At 42.8% G+C, this 14293-nt stretch overlaps 2 protein-coding genes across 2 annotated transcripts; both read right to left on the reverse strand.

Annotated features, from left to right (window-relative positions):
• Positions 1-446: 446 nt before the first annotated feature.
• LOC126998189 (guanine nucleotide-binding protein-like 3 homolog) lies at positions 447-6788 on the reverse strand. The gene is made up of 10 exons (XM_050859640.1): positions 6629-6788; positions 5480-5593; positions 5107-5269; positions 4469-4598; positions 3733-3986; positions 3057-3272; positions 2248-2428; positions 1767-1909; positions 1137-1428; positions 447-765 (listed from the first exon to the last, which is right to left on the reverse strand). The coding sequence occupies exons 1-10, from the start codon at positions 6639-6641 to the stop codon at positions 487-489; spliced, it is 1785 nt and encodes a 594-aa protein (XP_050715597.1). The 5' UTR covers positions 6642-6788; the 3' UTR covers positions 447-486.
• A 354-nt stretch (positions 6789-7142) lies between these two features.
• Positions 7143-11418, reverse strand: LOC126998190 (DNA repair protein XRCC3-like). Its single transcript, XM_050859641.1, has 6 exons — positions 11203-11418; positions 10585-10719; positions 10074-10277; positions 9314-9450; positions 8576-8779; positions 7143-8264 (listed from the first exon to the last, which is right to left on the reverse strand). Exons 1-6 carry the CDS (start codon positions 11288-11290, stop codon positions 7977-7979), a joined length of 1056 nt encoding a protein of 351 aa, XP_050715598.1. The 5' UTR covers positions 11291-11418; the 3' UTR covers positions 7143-7976.
• Between the last annotated feature and the right edge of the window lie 2875 nt (positions 11419-14293).

The raw sequence follows: 14293 nt of genomic DNA on the forward strand, positions 1-14293 counted from the left end.
TTGGACCCATTCTACATAGTGACAGATGACTACTTTCAAGTTGCACCTTTATGGAATATTTACTTGTGATTAACAGACTAAGTTAAACGTTTATCATAATGGAGAGGATTTTCCCACGAAATATTACATTAGGTCATATTTAAATACCTCATTTAGCAAATGAAAATTATCACTTCCAAACCCATGTTTAGAAACTACTTCAACCGACAGTTGCAATATGATGGATCCTTTTTAAGTAAGATCCCTATCCTATTTTTAATTTAGATTCTACATATTTAGACCGCTAGATTCTTAGAACCGAATTTAACTTGTAATAGGAGGCCTATTCACAAGTTTTTGCCCGACTGGTAAATTTGTTAAAACAAAGTATGAGTATGTAAGTCTAGTAAAAAAAATTTTAATATAAGAATAATAATGATTAAAATTGGTAAAGTAAACATCACACCAAGACTTTCTCAACATATATTTTCTTACAATCTACATACATCACTTTCCAAAATAATCATTGAAATCATAATCTTCCGTCGACTCCTTTAAGCCAGTGAAGTTCTCAAACGCAGACGTGAGATCATCCGTGCGCTTCTTGTTGCGGCTGTTCTCCTTCCGCGCCTTCTTCTGCATCTTCTTCTGGAACTTGGCGATGGACATTGTGCTCGGGTCAAACTCCTGCAGCTCTGTCTCCCAGCGTTCCTTCTTCTCTGCTGTGTTGCCCTCCTCCATGCTGGTGCCCTCCTTGCCCATGCTGACGCAGACTTCTTTGGAGAGCTAAGTAAAACAGATGGTTATTAATTGCATGCAAGAATACCTTATTTAGAATCAATATATCAAGAATTCCTTAACACAACTTGCCTATATGTTTAAGAATACCATAAAAGAAGTAGCTTTATATATAGGTGCACGAGAGAGAGAGAAGAGAGAGAGAAGAGAAGAGAGAGAGAAGAGAGAGAGAGAGAGAGAGAGAGAGAGAGAGAGAGACCTTAGGACCCCACAGGATGTTCTCCCACAGTATGTGTATGACAACCCCCCCAGTCCATTATAACACTCTGAAAATGAATTAGTCATCATAAACTTATAAAGATAACCAATAGTCAGTATGAATTAGGAAATATATCACAATACCAACACTTATTACTTACCAGCTGCTCTCCACTCTCCTCCTCCTCACTGTCATCCTCCATTTCCTCAGAGTTGTCGTCGGTGTCATCATCATCTTCCTGCTCCATGTTCTCCCTGACCTCTGCCACAGGGCCCAGCGTCTCCACCACCATGGTCTGTGAGGGTCTGTAGGTGGGGAGGGCCTTCATCATGGAGCCCTCCTGGGACGCCACGCTGTCGATGTCGAACTCCTGCCCCAGCTCTGACACCAGTGCGGACTCAACCTTGGTCTTGGTGGCCGTTGGAGGTTGTGTGTAATATTTAATGACACCTCTGTGAAGGTACATCCCACCGTAAGTGACATATTAGGAGTAAATGTACTGCGGGGGTTATGTTTCTTAAGGCCTCTCTACGTGAATTTATGAGAAAAAATCATCACTAGCACACACCATTATATTATATGTATCAATGCATTTGTGATCAGTTTATGTATTCTCTATTTTGGGGGTTCATATCAAGGCAACAATTTGGCCCGTCGCTGCTACCGGGTTAAATGGCTAATGTAATATATGACAATACTATTACATCCTCAGTGATAAAAGTTCCTGCAGGAGTAAAAATACAGTAAAAGCAACATCTTTCTCAATGAATGGCACAAACTCTCTACGTACGTGTTCCAGTCATATAGAACTTTGCGGGCGGCCATATCTCTGTTTGGAACGCCTTTCTTCTTCAGTTTCCCGAGGCGCTTGGCCAACACTGCCAGGAACTGCTCTGTCGTCTTGAATTCTGGCAGCTGGTAGTAGATCATGAGCTGCAAATATACCTTTCATTATTAGCTGGACCTCACATTTGCTGTAAATTTGTTTAACCTTTCAATGACTAAATACTAAGTCTGAAACACATCAACATCAAGCAAATAAACATAGAAAAGTGATATATATTGACTAAAATAAGGTATGTTTACCTATTTGTATTCAACCCTCCACTTAGTACAAACCTAAGAAAAGACTGTTATGGAAAAAGAATCGAGACGTAAAATTGACCCATTAAAACAAAGATTGGTGGCCGTGATTTCTGCCTAGGCTCAATTCCCCAGACTAGTTATACTCCTAACATTGGAGAACACACCCTTTATTCAAACACACAGACCTGCTTCTTGTCCGCCCGCTGCAGGATGGCATCAACGGGCGTGATGGGGTCGTCCAGGTTCTCAATTTTGACAGCGTTCCGGAGAGCAGCCGCAGCGTCTGAAGTGTCTCCTCCGGGAAGCACAATACCGGGACAGTCCAGCAACTTGATCTTGGAGTCCAGCTGAACCTCCTGCATAGATCTGTTGGTGCAGAATAAAAGTTATAATACCCCAAGCTTACTTTTTTTCACTAATAAATATTTCATGGCATTAAGAGAACCAATCAATGTGTATTATAAGCTCACGTTTTATGAAGTATCCACCAAGACTACATTCTCAAGAGCAGGGCGTTTTAAATATGAACTTTACTGGCGATACTAACAGTGATCTGGGGGAGGAAAGAATACTTGCAGAATAAAAAAAAAGTGATAGGCTGCTGCTTTAAGGAGTTAGGGAGTCAAGTAAGTATGGGAGAGGCATCCGTGATAAATGGGAACGTGGGAAGGAGAGCAAAAGATAAAAGTACGTGAATATAATTAATGTAGGGCAGCAATCCACAGAGGGAGGAGGAGAGACATAAAAAGAAAGATCAAGAAAGTAGGAAAAAGGTAAAGATAAAGTTGGGGGCATACATTATAGCTGCAGAAAAAGGAAAGGCATTTAAATATAATTAACGTAGGGCAGCAATCCACAGAGGGAGGAGGAGAGACATAAAAAGAAACATCACGAAAGTAGGAAAAAGGTAAAGATAAAGTTGGGGACATATATTATAGCTGCAGAAAAAGAGAAGGCCTCTCAATACTATCCTCAAGCACATCAAATGTCTTACTTGGTGAACCCCGGCGTGGCTCCGACCCCACAGGACTTGCTGCGCTTGAGACTGTTGATGAGGCTGCTCTTGCCCACGTTAGGCAGACCCACGACCCCCACAGAGATAGCCGTCTTGATGTCCTTGTTGCGACAGTAGTTCTTTAGTAGCTGCAGCAACACGTCCGCTCCCAGGCACCGCGATGACTCAAGTAAATCCTGTGACGACTTGAAGATTCTGAGAAAAAAGGGGGAAGTAATATTTAGTTGAGCACCATACATGTTTTCTGGATGACATATGAGGAATAAGAACATATCAGGTACACCTCAAATTTGTTATGTGGAAGCTAATAGGGTAAATTATGTAAGCAAAAGTTATAGTCAGAGAAAGGTAAATGGTCTCTGTTGAGGGTGCAAAGAACTGGTGCCTTGTGGGTAGTGTTAGTTACGTCTGCATATACACGTCTGTAATCTGTTTCCTTCTTACAGAATATACAGACTTAAGTTGACCCAGTATTTGTCTATCCCACCATTGTAAGTCTAGACAACACCCTAAACCACATACCTAGCCCGCCTATAAGAAAGCTCACTCATTGAATTATCTGCTTAGTATTACCTGAAACATAATACATAAAATAAATAAATTAAATATACAAATGAAGATTCCATTCAACCAAGACTGCCCAGCTTTATCTTACTTTGTGGTTGTCTGGGCGAGATGTGAGGTCTGGTTCTGTGTGCTGGACTTGAAGGCAATGGCCGGGTGCTCGTGGCGAAGGTGCTTAAGCCAGCCCTCCAGGTTGGCCCGGGGCACCAGGTCAGCCTTGTTCAGCACCAGCACCAGCTTCTTCCCCGGGTGACTGTTGATGGCGGACTCCAGCTGAGGCACTCTGGACCCAGCAGGATCTCTGGCATCCAGCACCTCCAGGATGACATCTGCTGCCTCCACCACCTGAAAAGTGGGCAAAAACTAACTAACTGAGGATGTCCAGGATTGTCTACGTGCAAATGACCTTAGACCTGCCTTCCGAGCTCTGACAACATTTTGGTAATCTCTGTTGTTAGTTGATAATCTGACCGTATTAACTTGGGTGTTATTAAGTTTAGGGTATCTTCAAACACATGATAGCCAGCACCTTATAGTATAAATCAACAAAGAATGACCTCACTTTGCTTCTATACAACAATGTGAAGTTGTTCTTTGTTGATTTATACCATAAGGTGCTGGCATTCCTCTGTTTGAAGATACCCTAAACTTAACCTTCCCTAAGCTAATAGAGTCAGATAATCAACTACTGACAAAGGAGATTACCGTACCAATATTTTGTCAAAGTCAGATGATAAAATACCATTAAAAGAGTTAAGATTACCAGTCTAAATGAATTCCCTACAAGACAACAATCTGTACCCCCTTCCAATGCTGCCATCACTCACCTTCTTGAACTCCTTGTAGTATGCCTTGGCAGACCTGTCACTCAGCGGTGCCTCCCCTCCGGCTGAGCTTTGTTGGGCCTCAAATTTGGCCCCACGAGCCTCGGCAGTGCTTATCAGCTCATTGATGTCCCTAAGAGAAATTGCCAGAAGGAAAAGAAGATATAATAAAGCAGTTAGTTAGACTCCTCCAATAAAGAGAGAAGCCTTTAATCTACATAATTTGATAATAATAATGAGTTTCAGTAATAATAAAAAAATAGTGAGATTATATATGGTCACTATGGGGATACTTTTGTTTATTCTATGCTATTTTGTTATTACCTTCTTATATGAAACTGAGAAAAGATAAAGAAAAGGTGAAAATGTTGCAGTAAAGAAGATAGGGGGTGACATCAGTGATATTTGTGATGACTAACAAGTGTGACATTATTTTGAAGTCTTTTATCATCTTACATTAAGCGAGGCAGCTCAAGGAGGGAAAAAAGATGAGAAATGCTAATTGCTCCTCCCATAAAAAGGAAAATACCGTAGTAGTAGTTTAAAGACAGCGTTAGATTTGATTAGCAAGGTCCTGAAACTCCCATCTTAAAAGCACTCAAGTCACTGGGAGGAGGAAATATAGATGCTGGAAGGCTCACCCGATGTCTCTCTTCTTGGCCAAAATCTGGTCTTTCATTTCCCGCCGGCGCTGTTTGGCTTCTTCACGCCGACGCTCCCTCGCCTCCTTCGCCGCCTCTGCCTCCTGGATCACCTTGTCGTAGAAGGGCAAGGTCTTGGGCACCCCAGGATCTTTGGTGCGCTCTGAAAATGGTTCACAATAGAGGGTAATCTCTTTTTCATATTGCTTTGCTTTGAACTGTAAAGAAAGCAGCTCAAGGGCCACGATAAATAAAAACAAAAAAAGCCCTTTATTTGTGCCCTAATGTCAAGGTCCCCTATTTTTACTGTTTGAAGCTTTTATCAATTAGGTAGTTAGTCTGGTAAGTTAGCAATGCAAGAGGTTTAACTTACTCCTAAACTTTTCTGGGTGTTTCTTCTTCTCCTTTTTTAGCTTCTTGTGGTGGTCCTTGACTTTCTTCTGGATCTTGTATTTGAGCTTCAGGGGGATCCGCTTCGACCTCTTCTCTGTAAAGGTAAATGGGAATCAGTATTTCAAACCTGTTATTTAGACACACAATAAACATCTAATTCTTGCAGCAGTAGACAATGGTAAGATTAACTGTAGGAAAAAAAATTGTAACATGCACATTATATACAAAGAATACTGATTAACATAATACAATTTATCGGATAAAAATTGAAACATCATAGTTGGGTGTAATTCTGGATATTTACAAAAACATGGTAGGGTTTTGTTGCTAACTTCATGCTTACTATCAAGGCTTCGCTATGCCACAATCTATCGGATAAAAATTGAAACATCATAGTTGGGTGTAATTCTGGATAGTTACAAAAACATGGTAGGGTTTTGTTGCTAACTTCAAGGCTTCGCCATGGCACAATCTATTGGATAAAAATTGAAACGTCATAGTTGGGTGTAATTCTGGATATTTACAAAAACATGGTAGGGTTTTGTTGCTAACTTCAAGGCTTCGCTATGGCACAATCTATTGGATAAAAATTGAAACGTCATAGTTGGGTGTAATTCTGGATATTTACAAGAACATGGTAGGGTTTTGTTGCTAACTCCATGCTTACTATCTAGGCTTCGCTATGCCACAATCTATCGGATAAAAATTGAAACGCCATAGTTGGGTGTAATTCTGTATATTTACAAGAACATGGTAGGGTTTTGTAGCTAACTCCATGCTTACTATCTAGGCTTCGCTATGCCACCACAACGCCACTCAGGTGAACCAAAACACGTGTGTCATGCCAAACCAATGTGTTATGCTGATACATACCTCCACCACGGCCTGATCACGTACTGGACTCGTAACCGCCACCCGATATACCAAGGTTACGCAAATGGATGCCTGCCCATGAATTCCCAGCTCCTTATTACTGCTACGACTCCCATTCATGTCTCCAGTCTCTCAAGGTCTTAAATAACTGGGTAAAATAAGTGAGTAATCTGGGTGAGTAAACTGCCAGCCGCGGTCTCACACTTGCTCCTGCTGGGGGGAAAATCTCTGTTATTTACGTGACCTCAAGACTTACTTTTGAGAACCATTGTGTCTGTGCGCCGCTGAGGTCACTGTAGGGGTCAGGAGTGTCTGTATTGGGTCTTTCTTTCCTGATGATAAAAAGCTGCACAGCCTCGCCACGTGTGTCCCTCCCTCCTGGCCTCGCAGTGTTGCCAGACCCGCCGCCAACACAGCTGACTGGCCCTCTAGTGTTGCCAGATACCTTGACCAAGACCACCATTCCAAGATATAAAGGAAACAGAATTGATGGTATAGGTATAAACTTCTATTTCAATATAAAAAGAACACTGAGGATAGTACAGAATTGCTGCATAAAAATGAGAAAATAATGAAAAAATAGTCCCGTTACAAAGCTATACTACTCCGGGATATAAAGAAAAAAATTATGGTATAAGTATAAACTTCTATTTCAATATAAAAAGAACACTGAGGATAGAACAGAATTACCGCATAAAAATAGGAAAATAATGAGAAAATTCCCGTTACAAAGGCTATACTACTCCGGGATATAAAGAAAAAAATTATGGTATAGGTATAAACTTCTATTTCAATATAAAAAGAACACTGAGGATAGAACAGAATTACCGCATAAAAATAGGAAAATAATGAGAAAATTCCCGTTACAAAGGCTATACTACGCCCCATCAAGTAAACAGGAATTGAAACAGGAATTTAGGGTGACCCACTTATGCAAAATCCTCATAACTTCACACTCATTCTAATGTAATACTTGGATAAAACGACTTCCACGAAAAAGAGGGTTAAGGAGACAAAGTGTACGTGTAGTTGTAAATTGTATGAACATGAACTTTCTGCATGAAATTCATCAGGCAAAGACAGAATATGATGAGATACAAGAAAATATGATGTAATTCCGTATTCTAGAAATTATAACTGTACGTGACATCTGGGATTCAGCAAAAAGAAAACATGAACAGCTATGATGATGAAGAGAATGGAATGAAGCAAGATCTTTGAAACTCCTGCAGGGAATGGAATGAAGCAAGATCTGTCAAACTCCTTCAGAGAATGGAATGAAGCAAGATCTGAAACTCCTGCAGGGAATGGAATGAAGCAAGATCTGCCAAACTCCTGAAGGGAATGGAATGAAGCAAGATCTATGAAACTCCTGCAGGGAATGGAATGAAGCAAGATCTGTCAAACTCCTGCAGGGAATGGAATGAAGCAAGATCTGTCAAACTCCTGCAGGGAATGGAATGAAGCAAGATCTGTCAAACTCCTGCAGGGAATGGAATGAAGCAAGATCTGTCAAACTCCTGCAGGGAATGGAATGAAGCAAGATCTATGAAACTTATGAACAGAATGGAATGAAGTCAGATCTTTCAAACTCTCACAAAGGTTCATTCCACATCCTCAATGCCCTTGTTGGTGACCACAAAATGACATGACTTCTTCTCCAGCCATGGGCAGAATATCACCTCAAGCTTCCTGATGTTGAACTGCACTACCATCTTATTGGACCCTTTCTGAGCTGACTTGCTGCCTCCTTCAGTCTTCCCGAGCACATAAGAACCAGTGCGACTTATCATGAGCCGGGTTGTCACTAGGTTGGCCCAGCTGAGCCCCAGGGTTGGCACCACACTGCCTTGATGCCCATATAAATCATCATTGTCCATGGCAGCTCTCACCTGCAAAGATAAATCATGTGTGGGCATTAGACATATTCCACATAAACTGACCTCTCTTTAGGCCACTCATCGATACTCTCTTTTATGGGGGCAGTGATGTGCAGGCTTTTGTAAGGATTTTGGGCATTTCCAGGGGTAGTTTTATGACCCGTGAGGTAGTTTGACCATTCTTCTATACCATGATCCTAAAAATATACTCATGAGAACCTGATTTATCTCCTTTTTGGCCTTAGGAAGTAGTTGATGTGAGAGGTGGAAGCATCTCAGAATACCGACTATAATATACTGGAAAGCAAAGAGGAAGAACATACCTGATTAATGGCAACAACAGCAATACCAAGAGTTTCAGCCATGTGGTGAAGCTTGTAGCCCAGCGTGTGGAGAAGGTCCTTGTTCTCAAAGTTGCTCTCCTCAACTCTGAATGGAGAGGCCACGGAGTCAATCACCACCAGACCAATGGGATGCTGCGACAACAAGCTCGGGAGCTGGTAGCGAACACAGTCCACTAAGGTGTCCTGGAGGGGATGTTAGTTAGTGTTTGCAATGCTGAATGCTCTTTGGAACACTCATTCAAAAGATGTGATGCTATAACTGAGACTTTATGTGTTTATAAGGGCAGAGACCAGCTGAAAGGCCAAAGAAGACTGGAAAGTGTGTGAAGGAAGAAATGAGAAGGGTGAACATTAGTCCACTCATCCACCACCTGTTTAGTAAAACAATTTTTTTATATGTCCTGTTGAATCTTTTTATCCAGTTTAAACAGTTTAAACTTTGTGTGTGGTTCTCTTTCTCTCAAAAACAAAAAACCTTATGAAACATTAGGGAGGAGAGAGTGTATATGGCTGTCAAGAGTGGAAGACTCATAGTCCATCCAACCCCATAAGGGAGAATACATACATAAAATGAAAAGGAAATAGAGAAACTTTCATTTGCAACTCTCAAAAGATGACATATACCATAATTTTGATAGTTTGTTCATATCCTCTCATATTCTTCCCTATTTTTTGAGGTAATAAGTCTACTAAAAGTCGTACATAGCCTATAATTACCATGTCTGGGATGTGGTGTACAAAGATGTTGTCTGTGTATGATGCTGGGCCTTGGCTGTATTTGTCCTTGAAGTTTTTGATCATCTGTTGAAGCCTTGTCACAGGGAATGTGGACTCGGTGCCGATATACACAACACCTGCAGAGTAGACATTAAATAATTCTACATTTATGAAGCAGAAACCTGAGATTACTGACATGGTTTGTGGCATTCATAACATAATACGTACTTTGGTGTAATGGAAAAGAAAAGCTACAAATGGATAATACAATAAATAAATTAAGGGGCATATGTCCTGCAGTGAAGTGAGACTGAATATGCCACATGATTAACTTTGCAGGTGTAAAGAATATGTTAACCTGGTAGCAGTGACGGGCCAAATTTGTGGCTTTACCATGTACCAGCGACGGGCCAAATTTGTGGCTTTACCATGTACCAGCGACAGGCCAAATTTGTGGCTTTACCATGTACCAGCGACGGGCCAAATTTTTGTCATGATATAAACCCCAAAAAATAGATGATGCATAAACTGATCACAAATGTGTTGATATATATTATGAAATGGTTTGTGTGAGTGATGATTTTTTCTCATTTTTCTCACTTAGAGGGGCCTTTAGGAAACATGGTCCCCAAAGGTACCGGGTTAAATGAAGCGAGTCCAGTGCTATACCTCGTCTGATATCCCCCTTCTCCTTCAGGTAATATGGTTGATTTTCTATCTATACTCAACATTAAGCTCCAGTATGACAAGTGTTCAGTACCTTTCCCCAGACCACCACAAGCAGGTGGAAGTTGTGCACTCAGGGAGAGCTGCAGAGTGAGCTGGGTCTTGCCACTCCCACTCTGGCCAGTCACCTCTGTAATGCCCCGCACCGGCACACCACCACCCAGAAAGTCATCCAAGTGCTGGCATCCTGTGGTAATGTACTTGGGCTCCTCCTCCCCTGCCTGGCTCAAATCCCAGGCTAAAGGAAGATAGTGAAATGCATTAAAAACACAGAAAATAAATGATCTTAATCTATGAGTGGCAAAAGAGCATAGAGGCAAGTTAGTTTAAAGTAATTTGTGCATTTGTATTTTTTTGGATATGAACTTAAAATAGCTTTCACAAACCAACTATATTCACAGTCTTTCTAAAGCACTGGGAGGATGAAATGTTGAGATTTGAGAAACAGTTTAATATGCAGATAACCATCACAATTACAATCATTAGTTCATTATTTCCCTCACACTATTCAGGAAGTTAAGCATTTCCCAGTAACAGTGACATACCTGTGAGCTTTTTGGGGAGGACATAGGAGACAACAGCATCTAGAAAGTTTGTGATGTGGAATGAGGACAGACGCAGCTTCATTTCCAGTTCAGCTTGAGAGGCTCCGAGAATACTGGATGCTGAGACGTAGCCAGCTGCAACACAAAACAGGGAACATAAGGGTGTGACTGAACGAAAAGTGTTATTGAAGGGAGGAACATAAGGCTGTAACAGAACGAAGTGAATTGTGGAAGGGAGAAACAGGAGGCTGTGACGGAACGGAGAGTGTATGGTTGAGGGGAGGAATGTAAGTTTGTGATGCTGCTAAGGGAAGAACGTAAGGAAATGAGGGTGTGTGACGGTGCAGGGAGAACGTAAGTTAGTGATGCTGCCAAGGGAAGAACGTAAGGAAATAAGGGTGTGTGACGGTGCAGGGAGAACGTAAGGGAGATAAAAGATAAAGAGTCCGAGTCAGAGGTAGAATGTCGAAAGATAAAAGGTGACGGTAAAGTTGGGGGCAAATGCTGTAGGTAAGCGTGGCCTCGGTGCTCATCTCCGTCTCATTGGCCTTTGAGCATCATATATCAAACTAGGGGCTTGTATACCTGATCACATCCTTAATAAAAACCTACACTCACCTTTCTCAGCTTGCGCTATGATCTTCGGATTGATGTCAAGTTCATTTAGTATATTTCTGGTCCACTTGCAGGAACCTCTTGACTCCATGTTGCCCCTTTCTCCTCCTTCAGTGCTCTTGGGGGCTTTTCACTATGTCAGAGGGAAGATAAAGGCCTCCAGAGTGGTTTGTTTATCGCGGTCAGCTGTTTCTGGTCTTGGTCTTGGCTCGGGTTGGTTATGGGAGCACGCTGACATGTTTCAAGGGGAGACTTATACTAACCTCTTATTTTTTTATTTGAATGATTGATTGATTGATAGTGATAGAACATGCCATCCCAACCCCCAGGCAGTACATAGTGTGATTATACAACTAAGGATACATGTGGAAGTAGCACCAGGAAACTAAAAAGATACAATGGTAGGGGACAAGTGTCATCCCCCGGGAGCTTATTTTTCTATTTCCTCTATTTTCCAACACGTCCTCTGCGTGTATCGAAACACACGAGAAATTAATCAAGATCAGGGTAATCGCCGGCTGCCTGGGATTGAACCCGTGACCAGCGTGACGGGAGAGCCACTCCTTACCGAGTCGGCCAAAGAGGTACCCCACTGGCTATAAGTGGGTTATGGGAGGCTCGTTCATCAGGCATAGTCGCCGCACTACACAAGTGCTAGAAAAATAAAGGCCTTCATTTAGTCAGGGGAGTAGACATAAGAGACTGAACATATGAACTACAATCTAAGGGCAAATGCGGGATACTCACTGAGCACAGCTGAAAGAACTATTTTATTTTTCTTACAACAAAGGAGACGGCTCAAGGGCAACAAAATGAGGGTAGAAAAAAAGCCCGCTACTCACCGCTCCCACAACAGACAAGAGTAGAGAGAGGCCAAAAGAGAATTCGAGAGGTGTCTTAATTGATACACTCTTATAATTCTATGCTGGAATTTAATGACTTATCCATGCAGGGCCGTGATTCCTGGGGGGGTTAGAGAGGTGCAGTCTCAAAATACCCCTAAAATTACTTATGTACTTTAAAAAAATTCCCCAGCTACGCATGTTCGCCTCGCTCCCCCCGCTTCACCCCACTCATGAACCTATGATGCCCTCTTGCCCCCCCAAAAAAAAATCTGCCAAACTTACGAGCCTGCCGTAGTTGTGTATATAAATGATGATAAAAAAGTAGAGTATGACTAATTCTCTCTCTCTCTCTCTCTCTCTCTCTCTCTCTCTCTCTCTCTCTCTCTCTCCCCCTTCATCATCCGTTTCGCCAATATCATTTTCTCTCCCCGCCCGGTTTCAATATGTCTCTTTTTTTATCAGTGCAATCAAATCGTTATGGGTTATCAGTTTACCTTCCATACGTTCCCCTACATGATGCTATTTACGAGAGAACGGCAAGGGATGAGGAACGGTTGTGTGAGTGAGAATGGATTTGAACGTGAGGGTTTCGTTCTCCACTTCCTTACGCTCTTCTATTGACGTTATGCTCCCTTGCGTTCTTCCCTTCACCGTTACACTCCCTTACGTTCCTCCCTGTAGCGTTACACTCCTTTACGTTCATCTCTGCAGCGTCACACTCCCTTACGTTCCTCCCTGTAGCGTTACACTCCCTTACGTTCATCTCTGCAGCGTCACACTCCCTTTCGTTCCTCCCTATTGGGTTACACTCCCTTACGTTCATTCCTTTGGCTTAACACTCCCTGACGTTCCTCCCTGCCACGCCACACTCCCTAAAGTACGTTCCGCCTATCAACGATTCACTCTCCGTTCCGTTCCTCCCGCCAAACCACACACCACACCCTTACGTTCCTTCCTGCAGCCTCATTCTCCTCTACGTTCCTCCCTTGGCGTCACACTCCCTTACGTTTATCCCTTCAATATCACTCTCCTTTCCGTCACAGCCTCTCTAAACTCACTCTTACTCCCTTATGTTCTCCCTGCCACGGCACACACCTTTTCACCCTTACTTTCCTCCCTGCATCATCATCACACTCCCTTACGTTCCTCCTATCAATGATTCGCTCTCCCTTACGTTCCTCCCTGCAATTTCACAGACCCTTATACCCTCAAGTTCTCCCTCCCACTTTACACACCCTTACGTTCTTTCATTGTTCCCCCTTCCCTTACGTTCCTCCCTTCAACGTCACACCCTTACGTTCCTCCCACCAAACATACACTCTCCGTTCCGTCACAGCCTCCCTTCACTGTGTCACGCCAGCATCCCATCACCCCTCAGCCAATGCCGGACGTCCCAGAACCAGAGAGAGGAGAATTGCGGGCTAAGAAAGGAACCAAAAGTGATCGGATAATTAGGCAGTTAATTAAACAAATGATAATTACAGATGGTGTTGACTGAGCAGTGAGGATGGGATGAGTGGAGGCCGCGGGGGACGGTAGGAATATTGGCCGCACTCGCCTCACACGCCCGCCTTCACCTCGTCACCAGTCACACTCTTCCGGGGCTAACGCAATTATCGGGGTGATCAACTCGATAGCGAACAAGCGTGGCGTGTGACTGCATTAGGATACCCGGTAATTCAGCAAGATGGGATGGGTTTTCTTGCTGGTAAAGTGGTTGGGGACGGCGGGCGGCAGACGCTGAGTTCTGGTCCCGCTCGAAGCCTGATGAAAACCCACCAAAGCGAGCCCGGAGAGTGTCAATATTTGCCGTTGAAATAACTTGCCATCCGTTATCAAATAATTCTTCTTGTGGTTCACTATTAACTGCCTGCAAAATCTAATTCCGAAGGCAAACAGAGAAGCGTTTGAAAACCATTTTAAACAAATTTTCAATATGTAGTCGCGGGGATTGACACAATGTAAACACCCCGATTATTAAACTCGGGTGAGGGACGACGGCGAGGAGAGAGAGAGAGAGGGCCGAGGGAAGGGAAGGGAAGGGAAGGGAACGGTATAGGGAACGGAAGGGAACGGTGCGGAAACGATGTGAGAGAGAGAGAGAGAGAGAGAGAGAGAGAGAGAGAGAGAGAGAGAGAGAGAGAGAGAGAGAGAGAGAGAGAGAGAGAGAGAGAGAGAGAGAGAGAGAGAGAGAGAGGAAAATAAAGAATGAACAGAGGATTACAAACGGAAGAAAGGTAAAGAGTAGC

Source organism: Eriocheir sinensis, chromosome 13 (assembly GCF_024679095.1).
Source record: "Eriocheir sinensis breed Jianghai 21 chromosome 13, ASM2467909v1, whole genome shotgun sequence".
NCBI classification, from domain to species: Eukaryota; Metazoa; Arthropoda; class Malacostraca; order Decapoda; family Varunidae; genus Eriocheir; species Eriocheir sinensis.